General features: G+C 53.1%; 1 protein-coding gene across 1 annotated transcript; it reads right to left on the reverse strand.

The window, feature by feature from the left end:
* Nucleotides 1-489: 489 nt before the first annotated feature.
* On the reverse strand, nt 490-15,117 carry LOC311328684 (SAM and SH3 domain-containing protein 1-like; the record flags this gene model as incomplete). Its single annotated transcript, XM_084462621.1, is given in 12 exon segments — nt 490-903; nt 2,795-2,923; nt 3,132-3,282; nt 5,786-5,995; nt 8,251-8,420; nt 8,860-8,995; nt 10,133-10,276; nt 10,721-10,795; nt 12,445-12,547; nt 12,549-13,368; nt 14,076-14,208; nt 15,109-15,117. Coding segments are annotated over 12 exon segments (2,494 nt in total), but the record flags the coding sequence as incomplete, so codon positions are not given.

The raw sequence follows: 15,117 nt of genomic DNA on the forward strand, positions 1-15,117 counted from the left end.
TGAGTATCAGTAGTTATGTGTTCAGATCCCATACCCAGACCCAGCCCTGTGGAGTGAGTATCAGTAGTTATGTGTTCAGATCCCAGACCCAGACCCAGCCCTGTGGAGTGAGTATCAGTAGTTATGTGTTCAGATCCCATACCCAGACCCAGCCCCGTGGAGTGAGTATCAGTAGTTATGTGTGAGTGATTAAGTGTTTGTGTGTACCTGGTCTTGGAATGTATAAGTGAATGTATGTGATCACAGTATCAGTATATTATTGACTCCTAGTGAATGAATGAATGTCTATACAATATACAATAACATACAATACCGCTAATATTATTATTTGTATATTATTTGTATATAATTATATTGGTAATATAATTATTACCACTCTCTCTCCCTCTCTCTTTCTCCATCTCTGTCTCTCCCTGTCTCTCCTTCTCCCTCTCTCTCTCCCTCTGTCTCCTTCTCTCTCCCTCTCCAGCGGGGGCTTCGCCGGGCCACCGCCCGGCCTCGGGGCGGCGCCCTTGTCGGGCTTGACCTCCAGGGCGGGGTCCTTCTTCCGGTCGAAAGCCTGCTCCCAGCGGAGGTCTCCCAGGGAGCGGGAGCGCTTCCAGGCCGGGGCGTCGTCTCCCCCTCCGCCGGGCGGGGCCTGCTGCGGCGTGGGTCCGTCCAGGTCCTCGCAGCTGCGGCTGGCGGGGATGAGGGCGTGGCGGTGGCCCTTCCTGAGCCCCAGCAGGCTGAAGCCCCGCAGCGCCGGCTTGAGGAAGAAGCCCTTGGGGAACTTGCGCTCCCTCTTGCCGTGCTGCTGCTGCTGCTGCAGGGCCTCGGTGGACCGGGTCATGGGGAGCGTGGGGTAGTCCGGCGACGGCAGACCCCCCGACGAACGGCCGGAGCGGGACGTCTTCCGGCTCTTGCCTGAAACACAGCGGACAGACACCCACCACCCTTGCTTGATTCCGGAGCTGGAGGAAACACTCGGCTTTGCCCCGACACCGCTGACGGGTGGGCGGGACTTCGCTGTGTGCGTCGTGCTCGGAAGATGACCGACACGTTTTTTTCTCTCGGCTCGATAGAAACCATACTGGTGTTGTTGTTGAGGTTTAAATTTACGTTAAACTTGGATTCATGTAAGCCTACTGAGACATACAGACCCAGCATTATCGCAGGGTCAAACTGAACACTTTGTTAGCTAAGAGAAGCCAAACTGAGGTGACCAGCAGGCCATTGCAAACTCCTGATCCAGGTTGTGATTTGTCCGTCAAAACAGGAATTCAGACCAGTGTGTCTCACAACACAATAACAAGAAGCTTAGGCCGTCTTCGCTCTAACAGCTTACAGTCAGCTGGGCTCCGCTGCCCCACATCATTAACCCACACATCATTAATAATTTTACAGCATTGCGGACTACGGTCTTTGATGTGCTTTGAGTTATCGCTTCATAATATTAATTTGAGAGGGAGATTTCATTAAGAGCCCGAGATTGCAGTTGATGTGGTGTTTTAATGTGCTGGCTATTGACGTGGGCCGGCGAGGACTTCTGGTTTTTCATTAAGCTGACCGCTATCCAAGGCTAACTACCACACAGTGTTCTGTGAATATTAAACCATGTTGATGTTGAAAAGTCGGAATGGGTGAAAGGTCAGGTATTGATCATGGAATCGGGCATCTCTCTAAAACAATCAATAGTCATACATTCACTCATCGATTCCTAAGAAATTATGACTATGCAGTTCATCAAACGCGGACCATAACTCATATATATTCCGCCAATTCATATGATTGATATACTGTATTCTGCTTGTTCATTCGTGATGGAATTGACATTCTAATGTAAATGATCATCACTATACAAAACAACTCACCCTTGTCGATAAGTAATATTGATTGTATGATGATGAATAGAATTTTCAATCTGACATGGATTTGTGGAGGGTTGGCATCAGGTATAAAAATGAAATGGTACATTTCACCATCTGAACTTAGACCATGCTGGATGTACAGGACTGTGGATGTGAACGTAGTATGAGGCAGAAGATGCATGGCTTGGAAACGGCATAGAATGGACACAAAAGAGAAGAGTTTATTAATCAGTGCAGAAATAGAGTTGATTAAAAATGCAGAATGTACACTGAGAGAATGTTATGCCACTAGTGAGGAATGAGAGAATGTTATGCCGCTAGTGAGGAATGAGAGAATGTTATGCCGCTAGTGAGGAATGTTATCTAGGGTGGAGGAGAGAGACAGAGAAAAGAAAGACATGAAATAAGTCAAGCAGGCCAGAGTCCTTCAGTCACCAGTGGTTTATTCCACAAACTCAAAGATTGCACATTATTTTTTACTGTATGACACTCTCTCACACACACACACACGCGCACGCACGCACAGAACAAGTGTTCCGGCAGTGGTGACAGAGAAGGCCTGGAGATGGACAGAGAGAGAGAGGCGGAGAAAGAGTGGAGCGAGAGAGAAAAAGAAACGAAAGAATGTGAGTGAGTGAGTGAGAGAAAGAAGAGATTATCTCTCGCTGTGAAGCAGGAAGAAGCAAGGGAGTGGGTGGGTGGAGGAGAGGAGCAGAACGATGCAGATATGGCAGAGAGCGGAGCGGTTGACTGGCTGGCGCTGGTCCAGTGGAGCGCAGATGGGTTAGGAAGCTTATACATGGCAGAGGAGATGCAGGATGAAGCCCAGAGAGAAGGGGATGGGCCACAGTCACTAGCGCTAGGCTAGGCCCAGGCTAGGCTATGGCCAGGCAAATCCCATTAGCATTCCGCTAGGGCTAGGCTAGGCTAAGCTAGGCTATCATTACCATTCTCCAGGTTCTCATTGCTCTCATAGCATCCAGAGTCACGCGGGGAGTCCCCAACCAGGTTGTGGCCCTCGGACAGCAGTTTCTCTTGGGAGCCTGACAGGCCACCGCGCTCCGGGTCACTGCTGCCTGGAGACACACACACACACACACACACACACACATACACACACACCCCGTGTGGTCAGAAACATACTGAGTCAACCTCAGTACTCAAACTGATCAGGGCTGCGAGACAGATTGGAAATGTGTGTGTGTTGGAACATTGGGTGGGTAGTGACTAGCAAGCCTGCACACGTGTGTGTGTGTGTGTGTGTGTGTGTGTGTGTGTACTCACTGTCATACTCCTGCAGCAGCTCCACTGCGGTGAGCAGCACAGCCCTCTGTTGAGGGTCTTTGATGTTCAGCTCGTCCAGGTCCTCCTCCTCCAGCAGCTTGAAGGTGTCCAGGTCCTCGTAGCCGTTGAACAGGAAGGTGGGCATGTGCTCCTGCAGGGAGGGGGTGAGGGGGGGGGGGGGTTACTTAGGTTGAGGTGTACTCGGTTAAGATGGCGTCCATCGGGACCGGGGGGAATCGAATGCATGGAACTCATCACATATGCCAAGAGAACTGGATATGCTAGCTTGAAAGCTAACTTTAGCTACCTGGCTTGCACTAAATTTAGCCCCAAAAAAGTCAGATCTGATCACACAAAAAACAGTCAATTGCAATACAAATGCCTGTACAATAATTATAAAATAAATGAATTTGACACATTTATAAATAACAATGTAGACATTAATCCCGTCGGAAGGCAATGTTCCACTGTCGATACCATTGACTGTCATCCATTCAGTGTTCAAGGATTGAGGGTGGGCAGGACAGAGCGAGTCTGGAAGACAGGCTGACTCGCAAAAAAAAAAAAAAAGTTTTAGACACGTATTGCAAAAACCTTTTTACAAGGAAGTCTGGCTTCAAGGCTAGGACAGAAGTACCATCACGCCTACGACCAGACCAGATCCTTCAAGGGTTACCCTCAGGTACAGTAGTGCAGTCGGGAATTACAGATCAAACACATCTTAACCAAGTTCTGACTGCCAGCTACAACAAGCTGTTTAGACTGTGAGAGGCTAGTGAAAAACTATTATGTTTCTTTGTACAGTATCGCGCAGCCTTCATAGTAGTCTTTAACAGGGCGCGTTACAACGGAAAAATGCTGACGTGCAGAGATGTGAAAGTGAAACGTCAGATTGTGAGCCAGACTAGTGGTTGAAGTTACGGTAGAGGCAGGGTGGGGATGACAGTGATGAGGGTGACCCTCCCTCCCTTACCCACCCTGGAACCACATGAGACGAGGCTAGGCTACACACACACACACACACACACAAGCGCACACACACACACCCACCCCCACACACACAAAAACACACGCGCACACACACACAAACACACCCACCCACCCCCACACAAACAAACACACACACACACACACACACACCCACCCACCCCCACACACACACACACACACACACACAGTCATTACAATCCGTGGAGGTACAATATCACACACAGTAGTGGAATAGAACAAAAAAAATGTCCCCAGAAAGCCCTCTGGTCCAGAATTGCAGGCTAGCTCTGTCCAGAACAGTCACCGCAAACAACATCAACTTCAACCAATCATAATTGTCCGCCACTTAAACCGTGGAAAGTGGTTGGGCGCTTTCTAAGTTTGTTTGACCCGCGCGTCTCGGGGGCAGAACACACAGACATGGCGTCACCACGGAGACCGTTCATTAACATGCCTGTTTCCTTTTCTGTCGCGGAGATCACAGTGATCCGCCGCCGCCGGGTCGACCCCGACGAGGGCGACGCGGAACCCGGCCGGAACCACGCAGGGCTGCTATCTTCGTCTGCCCGCCAAATACACCCCGCCAGATTAGAAGGCACAAACCAAGCGCCGTTTAGAGAACCGGTAGAAAGCGACGCCCGTTAAGATGTCATCTCGCTGGACTTCATCCTTGTTACTCGTCCGGTGACTTCCTGTCGAGACCACGTCGACTCTTGACTGGCGTCTCGGAGGCGGCGTTCGCATTTCGACACGCAGACAGAAACTTCCATCAAATAAACAAAGTGGGTCAAATCCAAACATACACACGTCTGAAATATAGATTTTATAACGGGCTTGACGCGATGCAGACGCAGCCAACCGGAGCACACCTGAGTTGAAACAGGAAAGCCTGTCCACGCGCTGAGCCGTGGGTAATGAGGGGTTCTGGGAATGTGTGTTTAGTCTAGCACTCCCACTCCTGAATGCGGGACTACGTATGTGCTGACGGACGTAGCATAGGCACCCTGGCGCATATGGGCCGTCGGGACACGCAGGAGGCCTTGAGGGGTAAAACGCAGCCTGTGCCAGCGCGGGCGACCGTGACGTACGGTTAACACCGCCCCGTCCTTGAGGAGGAGAGAGCGGGCCTTGAGGCCCAGCGTGGTCTCTAATCTTGGGAGCTCCACCGGGGCTGGGCTCGCCCCAGAAAAGCAGCCCACCTACGGGCCAGACTGCCTGGGGGAGCTCGCCTGGCCAGCTGGGCCGGGTTAGGGCAAGGCTGGATACTCCGGGCTTAATTTAGGGTTGGCTAAGGTGTGATAGGGAGTGACAATGAGGGAGGTATGGGTGTGTGTATACATTACAAATGTGTGTGTGTGTGTGTGTGTACATTACAAGTGTGTGTGTGTGTGTGTGTGCGCACATTACAAGTGTGTGTGTGTGTGTGCGTACATTACGTGTGTGTGTGTACATTACGTGTGTGTGTGTGTACATTACAAGTGTGTGTGTGTGCGCGTGTGTACATTACAAGTGTGCGTGTGTGCACATGACATGTGTGTATGTGTACATTACAAGTGTGTGTGTGTGTTACATGCGTGTGTGTGTGTGTGTATATTACAAGTGTAAGTGTGTGTGTGTGTGTGTGTGCGCGCGCGCGCATGTATACAAGCATGTAAACAGTTTACCTTGAGGTTGATGCGCTCCAGCAGCTCCTCCACCGAGGTGGGCTTGGGGGGCCGCCCCTTCCTCCTCCTCCTCACCGAGCGCTTGGGCTTCTCCTCCTCCTCGCTCAGCACGTCCACGTAGATGAACTTGAAGGTGCCCACCTTGTTGTTCAGGAGGCCCATCCAGGTGCCCATGGGCGGCTTGCTGATGACGTCGATCACGTCGCCTCTCTGGAAGAACCAGGGGGGAGAAGGTGGGTGAGCGCTGGCAGAACGAGGTTAAGAGATCGGGAGAGAGAGCTGAGAGAGAGAGATCAGGAGAGAGAGCTGAGCCAAGAGAGATCAGGAGAGAGAGCTGGTCAAGAGAGATCAGGAGAGAGAGATGGGGAGAGAGAGCTGGCCAAGAGAGATCAGGAGAGAGAGCTGAGAGAGAGAGATCAGGAGAGAGAGCTGAGCCAAGAGAGATCAGGAGAGAGAGCTGAGAGAGAGAGATCAGGAGAGAGAGCTGAGAGAGATCAGGGGAGAGAGCTGAGCCAAGAGAGATCAGGAGAGAGAGCTGGTCAAGAGAGATCAGGAGAGAGAGCTGGTCAAGAGAGATCAGGAGAGAGAGCTGGCCAAGAGAGATCAGGAGAGAGAGCTGAGAGAGAGATCAGGAGAGAGAGCTGAGAGAGAGATCAGGAGAGAGAGCTGAGAGAGAGATCAGGAGAGAGAGATCAGGAGAGAGAGCTGGCCAAGAGAGATCAGGAGAGAGAGCTGGCCAAGAGAGATCAGGAGAGAGAGCTGAGCCAAGAGAGATCAGGAGAGAGAGCTGAGAGAGAGAGAGATCAGGAGAGAGAGCTGAGCCAAGAGAGATCAGGAGAGAGAGCTGGTCAAGAGAGATCAGGAGAGAGAGCTGGTCAAGAGAGATCAGGAGAGAGAGCTGGCCAAGAGAGATCAGGAGAGAGAGCTGAGCCAAGAGAGATCAGGAGAGAGAGCTGAGAGAGAGAGATCAGGAGAGAGAGCTGAGAGAGAGATCAGGAGAGAGAGCTGAGAGAGAGATCAGGAGAGAGAGCTGAGAGAGAGAGATCAGGAGAGAGAGCTGAGAGAGAGAGATCAGGAGAGAGAGCTGAGAGAGAGATCAGGAGAGAGCTGAGCCAAGAGAGATCAGGAGAGAGAGCTGAGCCAAGAGAGATCAGGAGAGAGAGCTGGAGAGAGAGATGAGGAGAGAGAGCTGAGAGAGAGATCAGGAGAGAGAGCTGAGAGAGAGATCAGGAGAGAGAGCTGAGCGAGAGAGATCAGGAGAGAGAGCTGAGAGAGAGATCAGGAGAGAGAGATCAGGAGAGAGAGCTGGCCAAGAGAGATCAGGAGAGAGAGCTGAGCCAAGAGAGATCAGGAGAGAGAGCTGGTGAAGAGAGATCAGGAGAGAGAGCTGAGAGAGAGATGAGGAGAGAGAGCTGAGCGAGAGAGATCAGGAGAGAGAGCTGAGAGAGAGATCAGGAGAGAGAGCTGAGAGAGAGATCAGGAGAGAGAGATCAGGAGAGAGAGCTGGCCAAGAGAGATCAGGAGAGAGAGCTGAGCCAAGAGAGATCAGGAGAGAGAGCTGGTGAAGAGAGATCAGGAGAGAGAGCTGAGAGAGAGATCAGGAGAGAGAGCTGAGAGAGAGATCAGGAGAGAGAGATCAGGAGAGAGAGCTGGCCAAGAGAGATCAGGAGAGAGAGCTGAGCCAAGAGAGATCAGGAGAGAGAGCTGAGCCAAGAGAGATCAGGAGAGAGAGCTGAGAGAGAGATGAGGAGAGAGAGCTGAGCCAAGAGAGATCAGGAGAGAGAGCTGAGAGAGAGATGAGGAGAGAGAGCTGAGCCAAGAGAGATCAGGAGAGAGAGCTGGTGAAGAGAGATCGGGAGAGAGATCAGGGGAGAGAGCTGGCCAAGAGAGATCAGGAGAGAGAGCTGAGCCAAGAGAGATCAGGAGAGAGAGCTGAGCCAAGAGAGATCAGGAGAGAGAGCTGAGCCAAGAGAGATCAGGAGAGAGAGCTGAGAGAGAGAGATCAGGAGAGAGAGCTGAGAGAGAGAGATCAGGAGAGAGAGCTGGCCAATAGAGATGGCTGCATAGGACGGAGCAGACGGTCAGGAGGCCGCATTTCATCAGGCGTGTGTGTGTGTGTGTCTGTTTACATTATCACACTACTTTTCTGTAGCATAGGGACTACTGTGTGTGTGTGTTTACTGTGTGTGTGTGTTTACTGTGTGTGTGTGTTTACTTTCAGTACTTCAGTTTGAGCGAGTCTGTATCATAGGGACTACTCTGTATGTTAGTATGTGTGTGCATTAGTGTGTTGGTTTGTGTGTGTGTGTGTGTGTGTGTGTGTGTGTGTGTGTGTACAGTACGTTTATACTATCCTGTTACCTTCAGTCTGAGTGAGTCTGAATCACATGAACTAATCTGTGTGTTAGTATGTGTGTGTGTGTGTGTCTGTATGTGTGTGTGTGTGTGTGTGTGTGTGTGTGTACCTTCAGTTTGAGGGGGTGAGAGTCGTAGGGGCTGGGTGTGAAGTCCGTGTGCACGCGGGCGCGGCCGCAGAATGGTCCCCTGTAGGGGGGCTCCTCGTCATCGCCGTCCTCAGACTTCACGCTCTCCCGGTTGCTGGCCGACGAGTCCGTGGTGCTGACCGTCTGACCGCCTGGAACGACCACGACCACAATATGACCACACCATGACCACACTACGACCACACCATGACCACACCACGATCACACTACGACCACAACATGACCACACCATGACCACATGACCACAACATGACCACACTACAACCACGCCACGACCACAACATGACCACGCCATGACCACACCATGACCACACCATGACCACACGCTCAAGGATAGAGATATAGGCCACATAGAAGATGTATGCAAATGCTATCAAGTCAAAGGCTGTTGTAATGTAACAGTGTGGTGATGGCGCCCCCTTGTGCCTAAACTCAGTCGCTGCGGCTTCTATAACCGCTTCCATAGTGATAACATCTCTCTCCTGCTGCTGTATGCACGCGCGCGCACACACACACACACACACACACACACACACACACACACACACACACACACACACACACACTTACTCATGGAGCTCTGTCCGCTGAGGGAGCTGCGGAGGCTCTCCACGGACCCCCCCGCCTTCAGCTTGGGAGTCTTCTCCAGGGAGTCTGAGTCTGGCTGGGAGGACTGGGGGGAGCTGGGGCGCCCGTCTGGACTGGACTGGAGAGAGAAGAGGAGGAGAGAGAGGAGGAGAGAGAGAGGAGGAGGGGAGAGAGGAGGAGAGAGAGGGGAGGAGGGGAGAGAGGAGGAGGAGAGATGAGGAGGAGGAGAGAGAGGAGGAGAGAGAGAGAGGAGGAGGAGAGAGGAGGAAGAGAGAGAGAGAGGAGGAGGAGAGAGGAGGAGAGAGAGGAGGAGGAGAGAGAGGAGGAGGAGAGAGGGATGGGAGTGAGAGAGGAGGGTGGAGAGGGGGATGAAGAGAGATTAGGATGGAGGGAGAGGAGGGTGGAGAGAGAGATGGGGGAGAGGGTGGTTGTGGAGAGGTAGAGGAGGAGAAGAGAGAAACAGAGGAGGGGGGGGGTGTGAATGAAAGGGAGGAGGAGGAGGAGGAGGAGCAGGAAGAGAAACAAAAAAAGAGCGGCCGTCAGCATCAAAACCAGACACTCTAATCCACAGCAACATTTACCTCCTTTCCTCATCTTCAGTACTACTGGGTCGACAGCGGCCGTACCACACCCGGCCACTAGATGGCACTGTGGCATGCAGAATAGCGGCCTGACTCCCGGTGGAGGCGGTAGGCGGTAGTTTGTCTGCCGTTTCCATGCGCAACACACAATCATGACTCAGCAGCGCGCCCTTTCTGGGTCGGTGTAGCCGGGGCCACCGTGACGGTGATTACTTCTCTCCGAGGGGGCGTGTTTGGACCCGAGGTCTAAAGGGCGACGCCCCACCCCGGCGCCGGACACGCCAACGCCACGGCCAACGCCAGGGCCTCTGACCACGGCCAGTGTGGATGGGACTGTTCGTCCGCAAGTGTGAGTTTGAATGCTGTGTGGATGAGCCAGTGTACACACACACACACACACAAACACGCGCACACACACACAGTGCCGTCTCGGTGTGCTGGCGTGCCTGAGTGCATGAGGTCAGTGCACGGCGAATCACACACACTCCGCCCTGCACACTGGCCGCCGGAACGACGTGGGAGGACAGCTGAGCGACGGCCAGCCAGCTGTGTGTGTGTGTGTGTGTGTGCAAGCTGGATGTTTCCCTGTAACCAACACAAACACTTCCACCCCCTGAACCATAGTAGCTTGAGTCCGTGTGTGTGTGAGTGTGTGTGTGTGTGTGTGTGCCTACCTGTTCAGACACTGAGCTGTTGTACTTCTTGGACATGCGTTTCCTCATGGTCTCCTTGACGGACTTGACCTTCTTGCCCAGGGAGATACGAGAGGTGGTGGGAGACTTGACCACCTCCCGGTAGATAGCATCCTGGTCCTTACTCTGGAGGGAGGGAGGGAGGGGGGGAGAGGGAGAGACACGGAGAGAGAGAGAGGGAGAGAGAGAGAGGGGGGGGGGGCGGGGGACGGAGAGAGAGAGAGGGAGAGAGAGGGGGGGGGGAGGGAGGGAGGGAGAGAGAGAGAGGGAGAGAGACGGAGAGAGAGAGGGGGGGGAGGGAGGGAGGGAGAGAGAGAGAGAGAGAGAGGGAGAGAGACGGAGAGAGAGAGAGGGAGAGAGAGAGAGAGGGGGGGGGAAACGGAGAGAGAGAGAGGGAGAGAGAGAGAGAGAGAGGGGGGGGGGAGAGACGGAGAGAGAGAGAGGGAGAGAGAGAGGGGGAGAGAGAGAGAGAGAGAGAGAGAGAGAGAGAGAGAGAGAGAGTTTGAGTACACTGGGAGTCCGGTTTGGTCCTGCACCCCCACAGCCCACAGACAACCAATCAGAACTTACATTGGGATCCGACCCCGAGTTGACCACATGCAGCGAGCGGTTGGACAGGTCGAATCCTCTGAAACTACACGTCCTCTGAGGGGGGGAGGGAGAGAGAGAGAGAGAGAGAGAGAGAGAGAGAGAGAGAAGGAGGAGGCGGGAGTCAGAATGAGTTTGACTCCGATTCAAATGACATCAACTCCACATCTGTGCCCCCAGAGAGTCAGATTACAGATGATTCATGCTTGGCACAACAATGGCAGCCGAGCGGCTCGTGGCCGTATATGTATGGATTATGTATGGAGTCGCTGAGTGATTCGGGTACGTGTGTAAATGCGCTGTGCGTTATGTAATGGTATGATGCCATATGAGACGCAAGGCAGGAGGGATGAGGTAATAAGTCGTTCATATGGAGACCTCGTTAAGCGCGTTAGCTGCACAGTCATCGTTAAGGCAGCGCTTGGCTCGTTAGCCGATCCGTGGAGAATCAGAGCAACTGTTATTTCACGAGGGGATTATTAATTTTAAGCTGTCAGCCACGGAGACTAGGCAGAAGATATGTGAAATTATTCGGTTAGATGTGGTTTAAGATGGAATACATTAGTGGTTTTCTCATTATTAGTGTCTTTATTAGTATAGAAATCACTATACCCAACCCAAGTATACTGCAGTGCAGTATTAACTTGTGGTTGATTATTAGAGGGGGTTATTTAGTAGGGGAACACACACATCAGACTGCATCACACAGGGCTGTGGTGACATCACAGAGCACATTTCACACAGATCGCTGGGAAAAAACATTTTTTAAGACCAGTTTATCTTTAGAATCATAGTCGTGGGGGGATGGGGGGGATGGGGGGTCTTCACAGAGAGTAAAGGGGCTTTCAGGAATACGAGGCTGCTTATCTTGTCTCTCTCTCTCTTAACTTGATTTGGGAGGGGGAGAGTGAGATTAGGACGGCCGGTCACGAGAGCGTGATGGAGGGGCATGGGTCATCTTATCGCTGAACTGCCTTTGACCTGACCCACTACTCTCTGTCTCTCTCTTTCTTACACACACACACGCACCCACACACACACACGCACACGCACACACACGCACGCACACAGCTAGAGGTATCTGTAATTGAATCTGCCCGTAGCTTGGCAGGTTATCTCTACTAATCGACAGTGTTCCAGAACCCTCCGGGAACTCCTCCATGTTTATTTAGTTAGCAGTTTTTTTTTTTTTTAGCTTTGTTCACTTCCTGGTTCACCTCACTGCTTTCATCAACGCGGCGGCGCCGTATCTTTCATTTCAACATTTTTCTGCTGACTTGACACCTCAACTCAGCTGCACTACTGCACAAATACAAATATGACCCAGTGAAGCCACGTCAGGAAATATATATATATATAAACTTTACATGTCTTTTCTGTTCGACTAACATTCAGAGGCTATTCCTTCCAGCAGGGGAGAGAGAGAGAGAGGGAAGATATTCTCTCTCCTCCACTAGGTTCTGCGCTGTGCCGGTGACGTTTCTAAAAACCCTGTCACACAAACCGCCTACTACCTCGCATCTTAACCTCTTGACGAGGGTACGGACAACTCCGTGGACGTGTGCCCTGTTAACCCAAAGCTAGCTTGACCCCGGCCCCGCGACCCTGCCTCTGTAGCGTAGCGAGCTATTCTGCAGCCTGGAAGCCGCCCGTGTCCTCCCGGCCAGACGGGGGCGCCGTTCCCTGTTTTTTTTTTCCCAACTCACGGACTTCTGCTGGATGCGCAGCAGCACGCGCCTGGTGCAGCGGTCCACGCTGGCCGCCCACTTCCTGTCCGCCTCGCCGCCGTCCTCCTCCAGCAGGCAGCGGCACCAGCTGCGCCCAGCTGAGGTGGCCGTGGAGGCTGCGCTCCACCACGTACGTGATGTTCAGCTCGCTGACTGCCGCGCGCCCGCGCAAGCGCCGCGACGGGAACGCCCACCCACCGGCGCCGCCGCCGCCGAACCCGCCCTTGGCCTTGGCCGGGTCGCAGCGGGCGGGGGAGGGGGACGGCGAGGAGGCGGGTAAGGGCGGGGACTTGGCGTTGGCGCGGGAGCGCTGGTAGAGGAGGTGCTTGGTGGAGTAGGCGTAGTTGGGGTCGGGCTTCTTGTGCGTCCAGCCCCCGTGGTGCTGGTGGGGGTGATGCTGCAGTTGCCGGGCGGATTTGGGGCTGCCCGGCAGGGGGGCCTCGTCCAGGGAGGCCAGGAGGCGGGACTGGGCGTGGTGAGGCCGGGGGCGGGGCTTGGTGAGGCCGTAGAAGGCGTACAGGCTTTCGTTGCTACTTACCCCATGGGAGATGGAGCTGAGCGCCTTGCGCATCTCGCCGCCCGCCCCGACGGCGCCGCCGCCGCCGCCAAGACCCCCGGACCCGCCGGCGGGGGGTCTCCTGGGTGGCCGGATCAGGCCGTGGGCGCTGGACGACTTGCTGAAGGTCTTGACCAGCTTGTGGCCGGACCAGGTGTCCAGGCTGCTGGAGGACGGAGAGGTGGTCAGGCTGTCCGTGTCCCCGTCCAGGGAGAGCTGGTCCTGGGCCAGAGAGGAGAGCAAGGCGTCCTGGGGCGCCGGCGGAGCGGGCGGTGTCTTCTTCAGGACGCCCGTGTACAGCGCCGCGTTGTCCTCGCAGGTGGGCGACGCCTCCAGGCTCAGGGAGTCTACGGCGAGAGGGGAGGGACATCACGGCAAGAGAGCATAGTATTATCATCACATTCAAGACAAACGACTTGACTTCAAAACGACAAATACAGTTTTTCAGGTCGAATGGGGAGAGCTTGATCAGTAACAGATGTACAGACCATAAATAATCATATTTTGTCTGAATGATATACATTACTTGAACTTGCATCAGTCACAGTGAAATGTTGCTGCCGGTTCGGATTATGCTACGGATAAACTAATACTTAATTCCAAATGTAATTTTAAATTACAAATATACAAATTACGGGAAAAAATATATAATGAACACTATTTACACTAAGTACCCGTTCTATACATGGATTATGTACGTGCTTTATATGGATATGAATCAATACACGTCTTCTATGTAATGATATGCATTTCATTGGTTTCGCAGGAAGCCCTGCGACACCATTCAGTACCGACTTTCGCGATCAGGTGTTCCCAACCATAGATATGCCCCGCCCATCTAACCTGGGCTAGCGTCTCTCATTTGCTGCTACGACCTGTCACTCTTCCAATTCTGACCCGTGGATACGCCCTCAGAACACCAGCTTGGGCAGCGAAGTGGTACAGACTCTATTATGTAGTATGCAGAGCGCAGAGACTCAACGTAATATCTGGAGAGAGACTAGAGTCTAGAGACTCTCTCCGGTGAGTCTGGAGAGACTAGATCTTCCGGTACCTTCCGAGCCGTGCCTCTTGCCCTCGTCGACCATGATGAGCTTCTTGCGGACGCGGCGCATGGAGTTGACCAGCTTGTGGAGCCGCTTGAACTTCACTGAGTCCTCCTGCTCGTCATCAGACTGCTCACGAGACTGGAGGAGAGAGAGAGAGGGGGAGGGAGAGAGAGACATAGAGAGAGAGAGAGGGGGGGAGGGAGAGAGGGGGAGGGAGAGAGAGGGGGGGGGGGGAGAGAGGGGGAGGGAGAGGGAGGGAGAGAGAGAAGTGGGAGAGAGAGAGAGAGAGAGAGAGAGAGAGAGAGAGGGGGAGGGAGAGGGGGAGGGAGAGAGAGACAGACAGAGAGAGAGAGGGGGAGGGAGAGAGACAGAGAGAGAAGTGGGAGAGAGAGAGAGAGAGAGACAGACAGAGAGAGAGAGAAACAGACAGACAGACAGACAGACAGACAGAGGTGGGAGGGAGGGAGGGAGGGAGGGAGGGAGAGATGGAGAGGGAGACAGAGAGATGGAGAAAGAGAGAGGTGGGAGGGAGGGAGAGATGGAGAGGGAGACAGAGAGATGGGGAGAGAGAGAGAGAGAGAGGTTGGAGGGAGGGAGAGATGGAGAGGGAGACAGAGAAAGAGGGAGAGAGAGAGAGGGGCAAAGAGAAAGAGGGGGGGGGGGTGTCACAAGGACAAAACCATAAAACAAAAGACTATCTGCAACATACTGTAACACAGCACAAGAGTTAACAATATCGACTGAAGCATGTGATAAAATGAGGAGTAAGCATGTGATAAAATGAGGAGTAAGCATGTGATAAAATGAGGAGTAAAACAAGTCAGGTTAAATGAGACCCACACTGATGAGTTTGAGCTTGATGACAGTCACACAATGCTGTGGCGTGGAGCGTGTTTAAGATGCTCACGGTTAGTCAGATGAGAACATTGCATTGTGGGACATGTAGTTTTGCATCACGGACACATTCGACGAGGCCGGGGACACTGAAGCTGGGAGGACGCGGGGACAGATGTGTGTGAAGGGTGTATGAGTCGTCACTTCTTCCAT

This window comes from Borostomias antarcticus (assembly GCF_949987555.1).
Source record: "Borostomias antarcticus genome assembly, contig: scaffold_259, whole genome shotgun sequence".
NCBI classification, from domain to species: Eukaryota; Metazoa; Chordata; class Actinopteri; order Stomiiformes; family Stomiidae; genus Borostomias; species Borostomias antarcticus.